Here is a 17282-nt window from a genome sequence, read left to right on the forward strand (position 1 = left end):
CCAAAGTATGTCAGACGAAGCTTCAGAATCCTTGCCTGCACTGAGCAGCCTGGTCTCACCCTCTTTAGGACTAAACTGTTTGTTCTTCTAGCGGCCCATGGTATATTCAACACTCTTCTCCAGCACCCCATCTCAAAGGCATCAATTCTCCTTCTATCATCCCTAGTCATTGTCCAACTTTCTGATGCACAGCAAGTAATTGCAAAGACAATGGCCTGTATCAGGTGCACCTTAGTCTCCATAATGACATCGTTGCTCTTCAGTACTTTGGAGAGGTCTCTGACAGTAGACTTTCCCCAATGCAATTCATCTTTCAATTTCCTGGATGCTGTTACCAAGAATTTTGATTGTGGAGCCAAGCAAACTGAAGCTGTTAACAATCTCAATATCTTCATTGTCTATCGTGATGCTGTCAGTTGGCTCAATGCTGAGAATCTTTGTTTTCTTGATATTGAGCTTCAATCCATATTGAAGGCTGCAGTCCTTGACCTTCTGTAGCAAGCGCTTCAGGTCCTCCTCAGTTTCAACAAGCAGGATTGTGTTATCTGCGTACTGCAGATGGTTAAGTCTTCCTCCAATATTGATGGCACATTTCTCCTCATAGGGTCCAGCTTCCTAGATAATCTGTTCTGCATATAGATTGAAAAGGTATGGATACAGGACACATTCCTGGCATACACTCTTCCCAATTTGAATCATGCAGTGTTTCCTTGCTCTGTTCTGACAACTGCCTCCTGGCACAAGTACAGGTTTCGCATATGCACTATCAAGTGTTCTGGAATTCCCATTCTTCTCAGAGTCAGCCAGTTTGTTGTAATCCACACAGTCAAATGCCTTTGCATAGACAATGAAACACAGATAAGACATTCCTCTGGTACTCCCTGCTCTCAGCCAAAATCCATCTGACATTATCTGTAACATCCCTAGTACCAGTTTCTTCTTCTTATTTTTTTTTTCACAGCTTCTTCTAAACCCAGCCTGTACTTCTCCCAAAACAAAGGAAAGAAATTATGGTATAAAATCCCTATTATAAAGAGCTAAGGAAGTTACCATGGAGAGAATCAAACCTGGAGGGATAACAGAGATGGCAAAGGAAGGGGAGGGGAGTGAAAATAAATCGATAAAGTCAGTGAAGGAAAAGGCAATACATAGTAAGAGTAATTGCTGATGTATTGTTAGGCACCGTCTAGTTGATGGCAACTCACAGCAGGCCTATGAACAGCACAGCTGAATCCTGCCCTCTGCTGTGCCATCTTCACCATCTCCAATTTGGATTGTTTACTGTTGTGAGGTGTCATCTAGGCAGAACCAACACACAGCTGACCCTCCAACAGGTTTTCAATGGCTGTAAGATGCATGGAAAGTGACTGTCCATCTTCTTCCTGAGTAGCAGCTGGTGGATTTGAACCATGTACCTTTGGGCTAGAAGCACAGCTTTTTATCACTAGGTTACCAGATCGCCCTATGGATTGATATCAATACCGATGAAGGCTATCCAACAAAATGTCTATGAATGATTGTATGAAAATGCAGAAAGATTTGTAAACCTTCAAATAGAAAAGAAAAAAAAGAGAGGAAATGGCCCATCTTCCTCCCAAGTAGCAGCTGGTGATTTGAACCATGTGCCTTTGGGTTGGCAGTACAACTTCTTACTAGTAGGCCACCAGAGCCGAAACAAATAATAAAAATACATAAAAGAAATTAATGGTAAATATTTCTTCACAAATTTTTTTTCCTTTCTTGTGTGTGGTAAAAACAGGCTCATGAAACAATCTGCCATGTTTCTAATTAATGGCACCGATGACTGATTTTAACGGCACTGATATTTCAATTTGTGCCAGTATCATTTCACAAGGGTATTTCATGGTTGGAAGGAGTAAGACAAAACAAACTCACAGTGACCTTCCACTGAGTTTGCAAGGCTATAAACGGCCATGGGAAAATGCCCATCTCTCTCCTGACAAGCTGCAAACACAGCCTTTGTGTGGACAGCACAGCTCACTACGGATGACAGCACAGGAGCTCCCCAAGAATGACAGGAGTTGCTATGACTCAAGTTGAGTAGTACTCATAGGGAGCTCTGGTGGCCTAGTGGCAAGAGGCTGCTCTGCAATCCCAAAGGCACAGGGCTCGAGTTTACCAGCTGCTCCGCTGGAGAAGGACGGGCAATCTCCTCCTGTGGGATTTACTGCCTCGGAACACCTGCCGGAGGGTCAGGCATGGGTCAGTTCTGACTTGAAAGCACTCAACAACAACACAGCAATCCTAGGAACAACAGGTCGGAACTCTATCCTATCCTATGCCGTCCTCACACTTCCTGTCACACTTCCTGACACACTTGAGCCAAGTGCTGCAGTCACTGTGTCAACCACCCTGTTGAAGACCTTCCTTGCTTTCACTAACCCTCCAACTTCCCAGACAAGAGGTCCCTCTCCAAGGACTAACCTCTCGTAGCAACATGACCAATGTATGTGAGACAAAGCTTGATCATCTTTGCCAACGAGCACTCTGGCTGTACCTACTCCACATCTGTTTACCCTTTTGGCCGTCCACGGGATATTTGGCACTCCAACACCACAGTTCAAAGGCATCAATTCTTCTTCTGTCATTTTATTAAGTATGACAGTACTAGGTAGCAAATGTAAAATGTCTGCTTATTGTGATTCCCGACTGAAAAGTTTAAATGCCAGTGACAAGGAGATATAAAGATCCAATTAAGGAATTGATGACACTTTTTTTTGCTAATTCTTTAATGAAAGCAGTGACACTTACTGGATCAGAGATGCTTCAGCCAAGCACAAAGCAGAGACTCAACACAGTGCCAGGTTCACAGCAGGCCATCAGCGGACCTTCATACATCAATGGGGGAACGCTTACTTTGCTCAAGAGTTGCGAGCCAAGTAAGATGAAGTCTGTGTCAGACCATCTGGAGTCATCTTCTTGTCAGGTGCCACCGAGTCAAGTACAAGCCACAGCGACCCTCTGAGATCTGAACCCTGTCCTATCCTGTACCATCCTCACACTTTCTGACTCTCTCGAGCCCACTGCAGCAGTGACCTTGTTGTTGTTGTTGTTGACCGCCTTCAAGTGGAGCACGACACATGGAGATCCTATGAACAAAAGGCCTGAAGCCCCTCTACAACCATCGACATTTATCAAAGTTCATGAGTTTCTGGAGGCAGGTTGTTTACGAAGTGGATGCCACTCCTGCTTCCAAAAGCAGTCACCTTGAGATCTTAGAATCGGGTAAGATAAAAACACAAATTAAAAAATAAATAAATAAATAAATAATTTAAAAAAAAAAACACAAATAAAGCAAAATGAATACAAAAGTAGTCACCTTAGCATCTTAGAATCCGATAAAAAGACAAACAGCAAAAAAAAATAAAATACGGCCCACACCAGATGCTCTGCTGGAGAAGGAGGGACAATCTCCTCCTGTATCAGTCAGATCAGATTTGACGGTGTACACACACACACACACGTGGGACAATCTCCTCCTGTACCAGTCAGATCAGATTTGATAGCACACACACACACACAAATAAATAAAATTTTAAAAAAAAGAATATGGCCCAATAGGAACGGAGCCAGAGGCAAATATGCCAAGAAGGCTGGCAGCCCAGCCAACTAAGGGGAAGGGAAGGCTTCTGCTGGAAGTGGCTTGAACCTTGTTCTGAAATCAGACATTATTATGACAGCTGAAGAGGGTCTGGGGGACGTCATGCTACAGCACAGTCCAAGACTGGGCGGATGGCAGGGGCCGTTGATCTGAACAAAAACTATGGAAAGAGGGCTAACTCCTGGGGCCAGGCTGAGACGTTAGGACTAAACTCCTAAGGGTGTCATTGGAAAAACATCTCTGAGCCGGGCAAGGGGAACGGGGGGCAGTAAGGGGGGCGCTGGAAGATGCAGACGTGACCTTGGGCAAAGAAAGGAGAGATTTAAACAAGAAATTAGGAGTTGCCCAAGCACCACAGTTGTCGTTCGGTGCTGTTGCAAGGATTTCCACTCCCAGGGACAGGGCAGATCGGCCTCATGGGGTTTCCAAGGTTGTGATCTTTAAGGAATGGGGCCGCCAGGTCTTTCTTCCGCGGTGCCGCGGGGTGGATTCGAACCGGCGCCTCCGTCCTCTCCACGCAGCACGCCCTGTAACGGCGCCACGCCAGCGACGTGCGTGCGACTGACTCTGCGTCAAAAGGGGGCGCGAGAGCAAAGCGCGGGTCCCCGTCCCTGCAGTCCGGGGTGACTCCCGCAAGGAGGGAGGCACCCCAAACCGCTGAGGGCGAAGGGCGAAGGGAAAGGCCCGGAGAGAACTTGTGGACGGAAAGTCCACTACAACTTTCAGGGCCGCTGACCCGCTGCGTGACCTTGGGCACGGCACGCCCCTCGATCCTTCCCAGCTCGGGTCTGGGCACCTGCTGGCCGGAGGCCGCATCCTGCACCCGCCTTCGCTCGGCCGCAGCGGTCCGCCCTTGTTTCCCACCCCTGCGGGCCACCGGGCCCCGCTGACCCCGCGCGCAGCCCCGGAACAGTGTCCCCATGGGTCCCTCTGTCCAAAGCCCCACGGCCCGGAGTCACTTACCCGGGCATGGACTGTCCCCATGGTTCCCTCTCGGCCGCCCTCGCAGCGCACTCGGCGGGTGAGGAGGACAGGAGGCGGGCCCGCGGCGGCCGCACGGCCAGTCAGCAATGAGCTCACAAGCTGTCCGCCGCGGAGCGCGGGACGCGGCCATGATGCCCCGCCTCCGCCCCGCCCACGCAGCACTGGCCCCTCCGCTCATTGGTTCTGTTGACTCTGTGACCTGGATCTTCATATAGACGCCGGAAGTCTGGGGGGGGGGGGCCCTGGAGATGGCGCAAGCGCAGAATGCTCACTGAAGCCCGCGGGACTGTGGGCAAGTGGGCAGTGTCTAGGTGACAGTCGATGGAGACCCGGGCAGTGGCGGCGGCTGACCCATCCGTGTGCTAGCCCTTGATACAGCCCCTGCCCTCTACCTACCCGGTCCCGGGGGGTGCCTGCTGCACCGCCAGGCTTAAGGCCTGAGCCCCTCGGGGCGCGGTGTCCTCCGTGGGAGGGAGGCGATGGCCCTACAAAGGGGCAGGGTTGTCGGAAGGAGAGAGGGAGAAAGGGCTTCTAAAAGCTTAGCCAGCAGAGAATGTTGTTGAGGCCTGGCCAGTGGGTTGAGACTCACGGTGGAGCACAGCTGCCCCATGGGGTTTTCTAGTGGTAAGGAGATGTGCTGCCAACCCAAGGCACGGGGTTCGAATCCACCAGCTGCTCCGTATGATTTACTGTCTCTCAAAACAGGAGAAGACTGAGAAAGATGGGATAAATTATGTTTACTGCATTGAAACAGATGAGGGAGAGAACTGTTTAAAAGTGATATACGATTACGTATTATTGTCATGACAGGAGTCCAGAACGAAGGCTGCATAGTGGAGTGGACTTGGGGGAGGGATTGTATAACAATGAAAGACTTTTACTTTTCAAAGAGAAGAACGAACTGAAGGGAAGGGGTGGGTAGGGAGGAAAGTGCAACAATCAGTCAATGGAAATCCAAAATCTCTGTAAATTTTCATTAAGATTAGTATTAATAATAATGTTGTTATTGTTGTTAAGTGCCTTTGAGTCGCAGGTGACTCATAGCGACCCTATGAAGGAGAGTTGCCTTTCATCCTCTCTCCAGGTTCTTAGGGTTTCCAGAGGCAAGCTATTATAGAAGTGGATGCCACTCCTCCTTCCAAGCTTGCTTTAATCGGGGAGCTCCACCCCACTCTCTGTCCGCATTGGGTAACCAGCCATTAATGCATTTGACACATCAGTGTCACAGTGTTCAGCCTCACAGCAACCATAAGTGACTGCGGTACAGCAACTTGTACACCAGGGTTTACCACCTAGAGGAATGTCTGAACAAAACAAGGAAAGACAGGGTTAGCTAAGGGTCGGATCCATCAAACACAACAAAGTTTACGGAAGCCGGCAGCTTCGTCTTTCAACCATGGAGCGGCTGGTGAATTTAAACTGCCCACCTTTTGACAGGCATTCCAGCGCTTCACTAGCATGCCACCAGGGCTCCTTAAACTGTAAATAACTACAGAAACCCATTTTTCTTGAGTAGATTCTGACTCACAGTGGCCAACGGTCCCGAGACTGGACACTGCCCATCTTTCTCCCATGGAACCACAAGTCCATCAGGATGGCTCCCCCTTTGGTCAACAGCCCACAGGAGCACTAAGACACCAGGGCGCCGTTAAATAGTGAATAAGTGACCGTTCCATCGGTGGGACAGGCTTCAAAAGCTTGGCTGCTAATTTCAGGGTTGGTGGTTGGACTGCACCAGCTGCTCTGTGGGAGAAGGACGAACGAGGCAGCTTGTTCCAACGATGATCAACAACTTTGGAAACGGCATAGGGCAGTTCTACTCGATCCCATGGTGTCGCTCGAGTCAAGAGTGAACTCAAGGGTAATGGGATTCATTTGATTATAATCTGTAAATACTAGTTAAAACTGTCTAGCTGTTTGGCTGGGACCACATGCGTCTGTGACCAAGGCAGCCTTGCACTCACCTTTTTTGTTGTGTTGTTGCTGTGTACTGTAGAGTTAGAACCAACCCATCGCTGACCCTCCAGTGGGTTTTCAGAGGCTGTAAATCACACGGGAGGAGATGGCCCATCCTTCTCCCGCAGAGCAGCTGGTGGCCTTGAACTGCATGCCTTCATGGTTGCAGAGCAGCTTCCTGCTGCTAGGCCTGAGCTGTGTGTGTGTGTGTGTGTGTGTGTGTGTGTGTGTGTGTGTAGTTGTCGTTATGTGCTGACGAGTTGCTGTGACTCAACGACTCTATGTACAAGAGCCCTGCTCTATCCTATGCCAACCTCACTGTCTCCAACACACCTACTCCCACTACCCCAATCACTGAATCAATCCAATCTCATCCAGAGTCCTCCTCTCCTGCGCTGTCCCTCCACTCTCCCGAACATGATGTGCCCCTCTCCAAGGACCAATCCCTCCTTGCAACATACCCAAAGTATGTCAGATGGAGCTTCAGAATCCTTGCCTCCAAGGAGCATTCCAGCTTCACCCTCTCCAGGACAAACCTGTTTGTTCTCCTAGCAGTCCATGGTATATTCAACACTCTTCTCCAGCACCACAGCTCAAAGGCATCAATTCTCTTTCTATCATCCCTAGTCACTGTCCAGCTCTCCGATGCATAGCACGCACGCAATTGTGAAGACTATAGCCTGGATCAGCTGCACCTTAATCTCCAGACTGACATCGTTGCTCTTCAGTACTCGGGAGAGGTCCCTAACAGCTGACTTACCCAATGCAATTTGTCTCTTGAGATCCTGGCTGCTGTGCATGCACGCACGCAGACACACACACACACACACACACACACACACACACACACACGTTGTTATGCATCAGCTGGACAATGAATGACTAAGGATGACAGAAGAATTGATGCCTTTGAATTTTGGTGCTGGAGAAAAGTCTTGAACATACCATGGGCTGCCAAGAAAACAAATAGGTCTGTTTTGGAGAGTGTGAAACCAGGTTTCTTTTGAAGCTCCATCTCACATACTTTGGGCACATGGCCAAGCGAGACTGATCCTTGGAGAAGGACATCATGCTTGGAAGGGTGTTGGGACAGCACAGGAGAGGAAGACCCCAGATAAGATGGATTGATACAGTAACTGGGGCAATGAGAGTTGATGTGTCAGAGTTAGTGAGACTGGCTCAGGACAGGGAAGGGTCCAGAGGTGCTATATATAGGGTTGCTATAGGTCACAGGCCACTCAACAGCATGTAACAACAATAAATTAGTTCACTTACAAAGTCTGTACACATCATGTTTCACACTTTTCTTCATTCTCATTGTGTTTCATACAATCATTCCAAAGCATTGTTGTTGTTAAGTGCCATCGCGTTGTAGGCAACTCATAGCGACCCTATGAACAAAAGACCTAAACACTTGTATAACTTCCATTTTTTCCCCAGGTTCATAACGTTTCCAAAGGCAAGCTATTTTGGAAGTGTATGTCACTCCTGTTATGTTTTATAAAATTAATCACCATTGAACTATGTCCACCATTACCCTGTCCTTTTAGGTCCCCAATGGATCTTTCCCATTTTCTTTACCCCCTCCCTTCACCCATCAAATTGTGCAACCTTGTGATTTTGTCCCTCCCATCCTCACCCCTCTTCTCTCACCCTTTACCCCTTAAAGGATCCCCATACATATTTTACTAGTTATCCTTCTATTTTATAGTAATAGTTTATGCAGTATTTGTCCTTATGAGACTGAGTTAGTTCATGCTGTCTAGCTTCTCCCAAGTTAGGTAGTATTTTACAAAAATGTTGCTGCTGAGTGCTGCATAGTACTTTATTGTATGAATGTACCACAGTTTCTCAATCCGTTCAGTTGTGACTGGATATTTGGACTGTTTCCATGTTCTTGCATTGAACTCACTTTTTGTTAGGAAAACCGCTCCCTCCTCCCAAAAAGTAACATCCCAAAATAAAAATAAGTAACAGTGTCCTGTGTGGTTTGCTAACGGTCAGTAGTCTGAGACTACTCAGTAACACAGAGGAAAGACCTGGCCATCCACTCGGTGACGTAAGGGTGCCACAAGTCAAATCCACTTTATTGCAACAGATATGGAGCCTTGTGAGTTTGGTTATTGCTATTTTGAACATGCAGCCTTTAATACTCCCTCCTGACTACAGGGACAGCATTCTTTCACGTTTCTTCTCCCTCTGTCCCTCCCTCAGAAACCCTGACACCTACTCCACTTACATAGCTGCATCGCGATCCTCCGGTATCCTTAGCGTAAACTTTCAAAGTCCTACTTTCCCCATCCTGGCTGGAAAGACCTAGAACCTTGTACCCACCAGCCCCAGTCCTTCCCTCTGGACACCCCTCACAAGCTGATTTCTCCATCTCTCCTAGCTATACTGTCAGCCTTACCAAGGTGGCAGCTCGGTCTGGTCCAGCACCCAGACCTCAGAGCCTGGCACAGTCCCTGCCATCATGCAGGAACTTGCCGAAGGAAAGAATTGTTCTGTCCAGACTGGCGAGTTCGCAGCTGCACAAGTGGTAACACTTTAACAGCTAACTACAGGGCTACCAGTTCAATCACACCCAGAGGGTTCTCCTAAGACAGGCCTGTCAACCGACTTCAGAAAGCACAGCCTGAAAACCACATGGGGTACAGTTCTACTGTAACGCATGGGGTGTGCGATGAGTCACACTCAATCCTGTGGCAGCTGGCTTTATCTCTGAGCCACTGCCGTCCATCCTGAAGGCAGTCTTAACTTGGAGGGTGTAAAAGAAAAGGAGAAGTATGACTTTAAGAAAATAGAATGTTCTGGTGAGCTCTGGTGGCCTAGCGGCAAGAAAGTGCAATGCAATCTCAGAGGTGCTTGGTTCAAATCCACTAGAAGGTATGCTGGATCTCAGCCTGTACCAGTCACATCCGATTTGACGGTACACACACACACACACACACACACACACACACACACACAAAAGAAACTTTTTAAAAAGAGAAAATAGAATATTCTTACCCAGGACACAAAATGTCATGTAAATGTCAGAACCTGTGTCCTGACATAAATGAATAGTCTCCGGCACCTTAAGCTGTAGTCTGCGCTCTAGTACACCCTGGACAAAGCCAGGTTTGTCTTACGTGATGGCAGCTAGGTGACTGGCTTACTGTGACCAGGGCTCACTGGCCATCTGGTTGTTGAGTTTTGTGAAGTTTCTCTTGGAACTTTGATTTTGTTTGCACATGTACTTCTTTAAAGACTGATTTGTGGTTGTTATGTGCCATCAAGCCACCTGCGACTCATAGTCACCCTATGTACAACAGCTCTGAACCCTGCCCTGTCCTAAGCCAGTCTCACTGATTCCAACACACCTAATCCCATTGCCCCAGTTATTGTGTCAATCCATCTCCTCTGGGGTCTTCCTCTCCTGAGCTGTCCCTCCACCCTTTAAGCATGATGTCCTTCTCCAAAGACTGATCCCTCCTGGTCATGTACCCAGAGTATGTGAGACTGAGCTTCAAAATCCTTGCCTCCAAGAAGAAACTTGGTTTCACCCTCTCCAAAACAGATTTATTTGTTCTCTTGACAGTCACTGGTATAACCAATACTCTTCTCTAGCATCACACCTCAAAGGCATCAATTTTTCCTCTGTCCTCTTTAATCATTGTCCAGTTCTCTGATGCATACAAGTAACTGCAAAGACCATGGCCTGGATCAGGTGCACCTTAGTAGCCAGACTGCTATCATTGCTCGTTAGTACTTTGGAGAGGTCCCTGACAGCAGATTTTCCCAATGCAATTAATCTTTTGATTTCCTGACTGTTGGTGTTAAGAGTGTTGATTGTGAAGCTGAGAAAATATAAAATTGTTAACAACCTCAATCTCTTCTCCATCTATCCCAGTGCTGCCAGTTGGCTCAGGGGTCAGAATCTTTGCCTTCTTGATGTTAAGCTTCAGTCCATGTTGAAGACTACAGTCCTTGACCTTCTGCAGTAAATCCGTTAGGTCTTCCTCAGTTTTGGCAAGCAAAGTTGCATCTTCTGCATAATGCAGGTTGTTGATGAATCTTCCTCCAATCCTAATGCCACACATGCTCCAAAATAATTGACAGCCAATCAGAAAGCATGTCCAATGCTTCTGATAAGATGATGTGTAAGCGTCTGGAAGATTTCAACTATTTGCAGGGAGAATCCTCTCAATGGTGATGAGACATCTGGTTTGCAGATTACCTAGTGAGCCTGCAGACTTAATCCAAGGAAGGTGTTCTGTGGTGTCAAAGGTTTATTGTTCAAAACGTCTTTCCTAGCCATTGATTAACTGTTTACTGCGTAATAAAGTATTTATTGGATAAAAAGATAGGATCAGCCCCACCCTACTGTTAGTTGTTGTTAGGTGCCATCAAGTACAACCTATAGCGACCCTATGAACAACAGATCTGACCCCTCTCCTATCCTGTGCCATCCTCATATTTCCTGACATGCCCAAGCCCATTGCAGCAGTCACTATGTCAATCCACCTGGTGGAGGGTCCTCCTTTCTCGCCTGCCCTTCACCTTTGCAAGCATGATGTCCCTCTCCAAGGAATAGCCTCTCCTAGCAACATGTCTGAAGTATGTGAGATGAAGCTTCAACATATGTGCTTCCAAGGAGCACTCTGGGTGTACTTTCTCCAAGACATAGCAAAGTGCATAGTGAGTGATCAGAAAGCCCATGGTCTGAATCAGTTGCACCTTAGTCCTCAAACTGACATCATTGCTCCTTGCTAATTTGGAGTGGTCTCTGATGGCAGACTTTCCCAGTGCAATCAATACATCTCCTGATCTCCAGACTACTGGTACCAAGGGTATTGACTATGGATCCAACCATGAGGAAACAACTTCAATCTTCTATCCTACTGCTGCCTGTCAGTCAGTGGTAAGAATTTTTGTTCCTGACATTGAGATGCAATCCATACTGAAGGCTGTCTTCTTTGATCTTCTGCAGCAAGTGCTTCAAGTCCGCCTCAATTTCAGCAAGCAAGATTGTGTCATCTGCATAGGGTAGGCTACTGATAATCTTCTTCTGATCATGATGCCACATTCTTCTTCATAGATTCCAGCTTCTTGAAATATGTGCTCAGCATACAGATTTAATAGGTATGGGGAGAGGATACAACCCTGACATACTCCTTTTTTAAATTTTAAAGCATGTACTGTTCCCTTGCTATAGATTTCACATAAACACAAGTAAGTGTTCTAGGATTCCCATTTTTCTCAATGGTAGCCATAACTTATTATAATCCACACAGTCAAATACCTTTGTCTAGTCAATAAAGCATCCATAGACATTCCTCTGGTATTATTTATTTTCCGCCTACGGGCCTATAGAAGCTCCTGAGAGCCCCAGGCTAGCTCTCCGTCGGCATGCTCTCCGGGAACACTGCATCCTGCTGGCCCCGTGGCTCACCAGGCTTGGCAACACCAGCCTGCATCACTCACAGTCTGTGAGTCATTACCCTGCCTGGTCTGAGTCTCCGTGAGAGCTTCCAGGAAACCAGCAAACCCAAGGGACATGGAAGAACAGGAGGATGGGAAGAGGGAACAGTTGATGCCAGAAACCATGGAGGGTGTAGCAGCTGAAACATTCGGGACACTGTTGATGTCCCCTTTTGGTAACTAGTTGGATACAAATCTTAGCAGAATGAGTTATGAATGGCTGTACCAAGCAGTTTCTTGAGGGACTCCTTCTTGCTGAGCTTGCCTCTGTATTTCCAGCATCTAGTACAGTTCCCAGTTCAGAGAGAGGGTGGGAAAGCAGACAGGGATCCTGGCAGGTGGGCACATCTCAGGACAGGAGGAAGGTGCATACACTGCAGGGCCAGGCCTGCCAGAGGACCAGGTCTGAGTGAAAGGGATGTGCGCCTTGAGCTGGTGGGAGAACCGGACTATAGATTCCTGTGACCCTGGCTGACCACGGGCTCTGAACATTGGATCCCTCCACCACAGAATAATGAGATGAGTGGCTAGAAAGTCCACAGATGATTAGAGCCCCATTGGGGTTCTGGGTAGGAAACAGCAGGTGCTGGGGTTCTGCGGGCTCTGGAGCCGGTCTTAGATGACCATTTGCCAGTGAGGCTCCATCAAACGGTGACAAGAGTGGTCTTTGTGGGTGGCTGTCTCAGCAGGGACTGTTGGTCTCTCTTGGTCCAGAAAATCAGAGATACAAGGAAACAGTCCAGGAGACTGATGCACCTACCTCCACCTCTGTGAGTCAGCCTGAAGAGCTAGGTGATAACCTGGCTGCCACTGCTGTGTCTCTTATAGTCAGAGAAAGATGTGGAATAGAACTTAATGTGGAAAATCACAGGCTTACTGTTCTGGTAGAGACTTATGGGACTCTCCCTCCCTGAGACTAGGACCCTTGGTTACATCCTTCACGCCTGGATCTGAGCTCATTCCTGTAGTTCAATTTTCAGCCAGCAACAGACCTATATTGCTGATGTCAGATGGCGTTCAGCCGAAAGCAGAGAATACCAGAGGAATGTCTATTTGTGTTTATTGACTGTGCAAAGGCATTTGGGTTGTGTGGATGATAACAAATTACAGATAATAACAAAATATTAAGAAGACTGGGAATCCATAGGGAGCTCTGGTGGCCTAGTGGCAAGAAGCTGCACTGGAATCCCAGAAGCGTGTGGTTCAAGTCAACAAGATGCTCTGCTGGAGAAGGAGGGACAATTTCCTCCTGTACCAGTCAGATCCGATTTGACGGTATACACACACACACACACACACAAATAAAATTTTAAAAATTCTTAAAAGAAACCGCAATGGGAATCCCAGAACACTTAATTGTGCTCATGTGAATCATACATTAAGAAGCTGTTGTCTGAACAGAGCAAGAGAACATCATATTGTTTAAAATCAGGAAAGGTGTGCCTCAGGGTTGTATCTTTTCTGCATACCTGTTTAAATTCTGTATGCTATGCTATTCTGTATGCTGAGAAAATAATTTGAGAATGGACTCTTAAGAAGAATGTGGCACCAAGGCTGGAGGAAGATTCATCAACAATTTGCCATATGTAGATGGCACAACCTTGCTTGCGGAAATGGAAAAGAATAAGAAAACACTTGCTGCAGAATATCAAAGACGACAGCCTTCAGTATGGATTATATACTTGTGGTATGTGCAGTCGAGTCACCTGTGCATCATAGGACCCTATGTACAAGAGCTCTGAAGCCTGACCTGCCCTGAGCCCGTCTGACTCCAAAACACCTCCTCCCATTCCCCAGTTACTGTATCCATGTATCCATGTCATCCAGGGTATTCCTCTCCTCTGCTGTCCCTCCATCCTTCCAAGCATAATATCCTTCTTTAAGAATCGGTTCCTCTTGGCCACGTACCCAAAGTATGTGAGATGGGGCTTCAATATTCTAGCCTCCAAGGAGAAACTTGGTGTCACCCTCTCTAAGACAGACCTGTTTGTTTTCTTGGCACTCCATGGTATGTCCAAGACACTTTTCCAGCACCACAACTTGAAGGCATCAATTCTTCTTCTATCATCCTTAGTCATTGTCCAGCTCTCTGATGCATAGCAAGTAATTGTGAAGACCATGGCCTTGATTAGGTGCACCTTAGTCTCTAGACTGACATCATTGCTTCTCAGACTCTGGAGAGATCCCTGATAGCAAATTCGAATACAATTAGTCTTTGGTTTTCCTGACTGCTGGTGTTAAGAGTATTGATTGTGGAGCCGAGCAAGCTGTAATTGTTAACAACCTCAATCTCTTCTCCATCTATCCTGGTGCTGCCAGTTGGCCCAGTGGTGAGAATCTTTGTTGGCCTACTAGTGAGAATCTTTGCCTTTTTGATGTGGAGCTTCAATCCATATTGAAGACTATAGTCCTTGGCCTTCTGCAGCAAGTGCTTCAGGTCCTCCTCAGTTTCAGCAAGCAAGGGCTGTGTCACCTGCATAACATAGGTTGTCAATTAATCTTCCTCCAATTCTGATGCCACATTCCTCCTCATAAAGTCTTGCTTTCTGAATGATCTGTTCTGCATACACATTGAAAAGGTGTGGAGACAGGATGCATTCCTGACACATTGCTTTCCTGATTTTGAGCCATGCAGTGTTTCCCTCCTCTGTTCTGAGAACTGCTTCCTGGTCCAGGTATAGGTTTCACATAAGGACAATCAAGTGTTACTACAACCCTTAATATGGTTTACAAACTATAGCCTTCAACATGGATTACATACTACAACCTTCCATAGGGATAACATTTCAACATCAAGAAAACAAAATTTCTCACCACTGGGCCATGAGGCAATATCATGATAAGTGGAACACAGACCGAAGTTGTTAAGGATTTCATCTTACTTGGATCCACAATGAGCACCCATGGTAAAAACAATGAGGAAATCTAGACATGATGCTTTGGAGAAATCTACCATCAAAGACTTGTCAAAGTGCTAAAAAGCAACAATGTCTGATTAAAGACTAAGATGAGCCTGACCTCATAAGCTATGATCTTTTCAAGTGGTTCTTCGCCTTCTGAAAGTTGGACAGTGAATAAGAACAGAAAAAAAATAATATGGCTTTAAATTGTGGTGTTGGAGAAGAGTCCTGAATCTCCCATAGACTACCAAATGAAGAGACAGGCCTGTCTTGGAATAAGTGCAAGCTGAGTGCTCATTAGAGGCAGAGATGGTGACACTTTGCCTCAAATCTCCTTTGGCGATGTTGTCGAGAGGCTGCTCCCTGGAAAAAGAGAAGGTGGAGAGTCAGAGAAAGAAAGGAAGACCCCAACAAGATGGATGGACACAATGGCTGTAATATGGGCTCAAGTGTGTCAGAGATGGTGAAGACGGTGCAGGACAGGGCAGCGTATCTGTTGTCACAGGTTCTATGTGAGCTGTAGTGGACTCCATGGCATCTAACATAAGGTGAAGACAAATACCAGGGTGTAGTACTTAGAACATGTAACCATATGAGATCAAAAGGACAGCATTTTCCCTAGGACAAAGCTGAGAAGATATCAAGGGGTAGGATAGAAGGACAAATGGAATTGGGAACTACAAAGAGGGTGGAGAGAGTACTAGTACATTGTGGGCTTTGTAATTAATGTCCCAGCACAAAACATATGAAATTGTTGAATGGAAAACCAAAATCCTCAAAGAACTTCTACTCAAATCACAATTAAGAAGAGGAAGATCAGGTATATGGACAGATCTGCTGAGGTTCAGCTTTGTGGCCCATACAAGCCGTCTTACTCCTGGTGTATGCTGTCCTGGACCAGTGTTTCCTCTTAGACATCGGGAGTAGTAACAGTTTACACCTCGGGGAGTTGCTGTGAGGCCTCTTAGTACAGGGCAGTGGCTGTAGGGAGGGTGGGTTCTAGAGCAGACTGTGTGTCTGACTCCTCTAACAGGGACTGCTGAAACAGTACCATCAAAAGGGTGGCTTTTAAACAACAGAAATTAAAGACATGCCCACCACTCCCACTTAAACCCAACTCAGAATACTTCACAGAAATGGGAAACTCAAGATAAAGACAGCCATGGGGGAGGTAGATTGGCACAGTGGCAGCAAGAGTGGACTTAATCAAGTGTCAGAGATGGAGAGAATAGAGGAGGACCAGGCTGGTTTTACTCTCTGGGAGGACGGATGATGACGTGTCTGTCCGAGGGCTGACCCCCGCCTCTGATGATGTGTCTGGATCATGTGAGACCTAGTTTCACCGTCCTTGCATCTAAGTAGCATGGGGACAACACTTCCTCCATTGACACTTCCTCCAAGACAGGCTTGCTTATTCTTTTGACAATCCAGGGGTTGGTCAGCAACATTATGTTTAGACGAGTAGACCATCATCCTTCGTCCTCCCAGAGAGTAAACCCAGCCTGGTCCTCCTCTATTCTCTCCACCTCTGACACTTGATCAAGTCCACTCTTGCTGCCACTGTGCCAATCCACCTCTTTAAAAGCGTTTCTCTTGGGGAGCTCTGGTGGCCTAGTGACAAGAAGCTGTACTGCAATCCCAAAGGTACACGGTTCAAATCCACCAGATGCTCTACCGGAGAAGGAGGGACAATTTCCTCCTGTACCAGTCAGATCTCAACTGACGGTATATGCACAAAAAATAATAAAAGAAAATAAAAAAAAAAGTTGCTCTTCTATGCTGATGGTCTACTTGTCTTAGCATAATGTAGCTGACCAACCCCTGGAGGGTCAAAAGAATAAGCAAGCCTGTCTTGGAGGAAGTGTCATTCGAGAAGTGTAGCCAGCATGCTACTTAGATGCAAGGACAGTGAAACTAGGTCTCAGATGCTCCAGACACGTCATCAGAGGCAGGGTTGAGCCCTCAGACACGTCATCAGGGGCGGGTTCGAGCCCTCAGACACGTCATCAGAGGAGAGGGCGAACCCTGAGACAGAAACGTCATCAGAGGCGGGGGCGAGCCCTCGGACAGACACATCATCAGAGGCGGGGGTCAGCCCTCGGACAGACACGTCATCATCCGTCCTCCCAGAGAGTAAAACCAGCCTGGTCCTCCTCTATTCTCTCCACCTCTGACACTTGATCAAGTCCACTCTTGCTGCCACGGTGCCAATCCACCTCTTTAAAGTGTTTCTCTTGGGGAGCTCTGGTGGTCTAGTGGCAAGAAGCTGTACTGCAATCCCAAAGGTACATGGTTCGAATCCACCAGATGCTCTGCCAGAGAAGGAGGGACAATTTCCTCCTGTACCAGTCAGATCT

General features: G+C 47.1%; 2 protein-coding genes across 2 annotated transcripts in view; both read right to left on the bottom strand.

Moving 5' to 3' along the window:
• The window catches only part of SAMM50 (SAMM50 sorting and assembly machinery component), a 46691-nt gene extending 42045 nt beyond the window's left edge, over nt 1–4646 (bottom strand). Inside the window, exon 1 of the mRNA XM_006888043.1 lies at nt 4586–4646. Within this exon, the coding sequence (XP_006888105.1) occupies nt 4586–4606 (21 nt within the window). The 5' untranslated portion in view covers nt 4607–4646. The remainder of the gene's footprint in view (nt 1–4585) is intronic.
• A 52-nt stretch (nt 4647–4698) lies between these two features.
• The window catches only part of PNPLA3 (patatin-like phospholipase domain containing 3), a 74570-nt gene continuing 61986 nt past the window's right edge, over nt 4699–17282 (bottom strand). Inside the window, 3 exon segments of the mRNA XM_006888136.1 lie at nt 4699–4832; nt 4879–4892; nt 5003–5091. Coding sequence (XP_006888198.1) covers nt 4699–4832; nt 4879–4892; nt 5003–5091 — 237 coding nt within the window.

This window comes from Elephantulus edwardii, unplaced genomic scaffold (genome assembly GCF_000299155.1).
Source record: "Elephantulus edwardii isolate Elephantulus edwardi_28Jun2011 unplaced genomic scaffold, EleEdw1.0 scaffold00064, whole genome shotgun sequence".
Taxonomy (NCBI): Eukaryota; Metazoa; Chordata; class Mammalia; order Macroscelidea; family Macroscelididae; genus Elephantulus; species Elephantulus edwardii.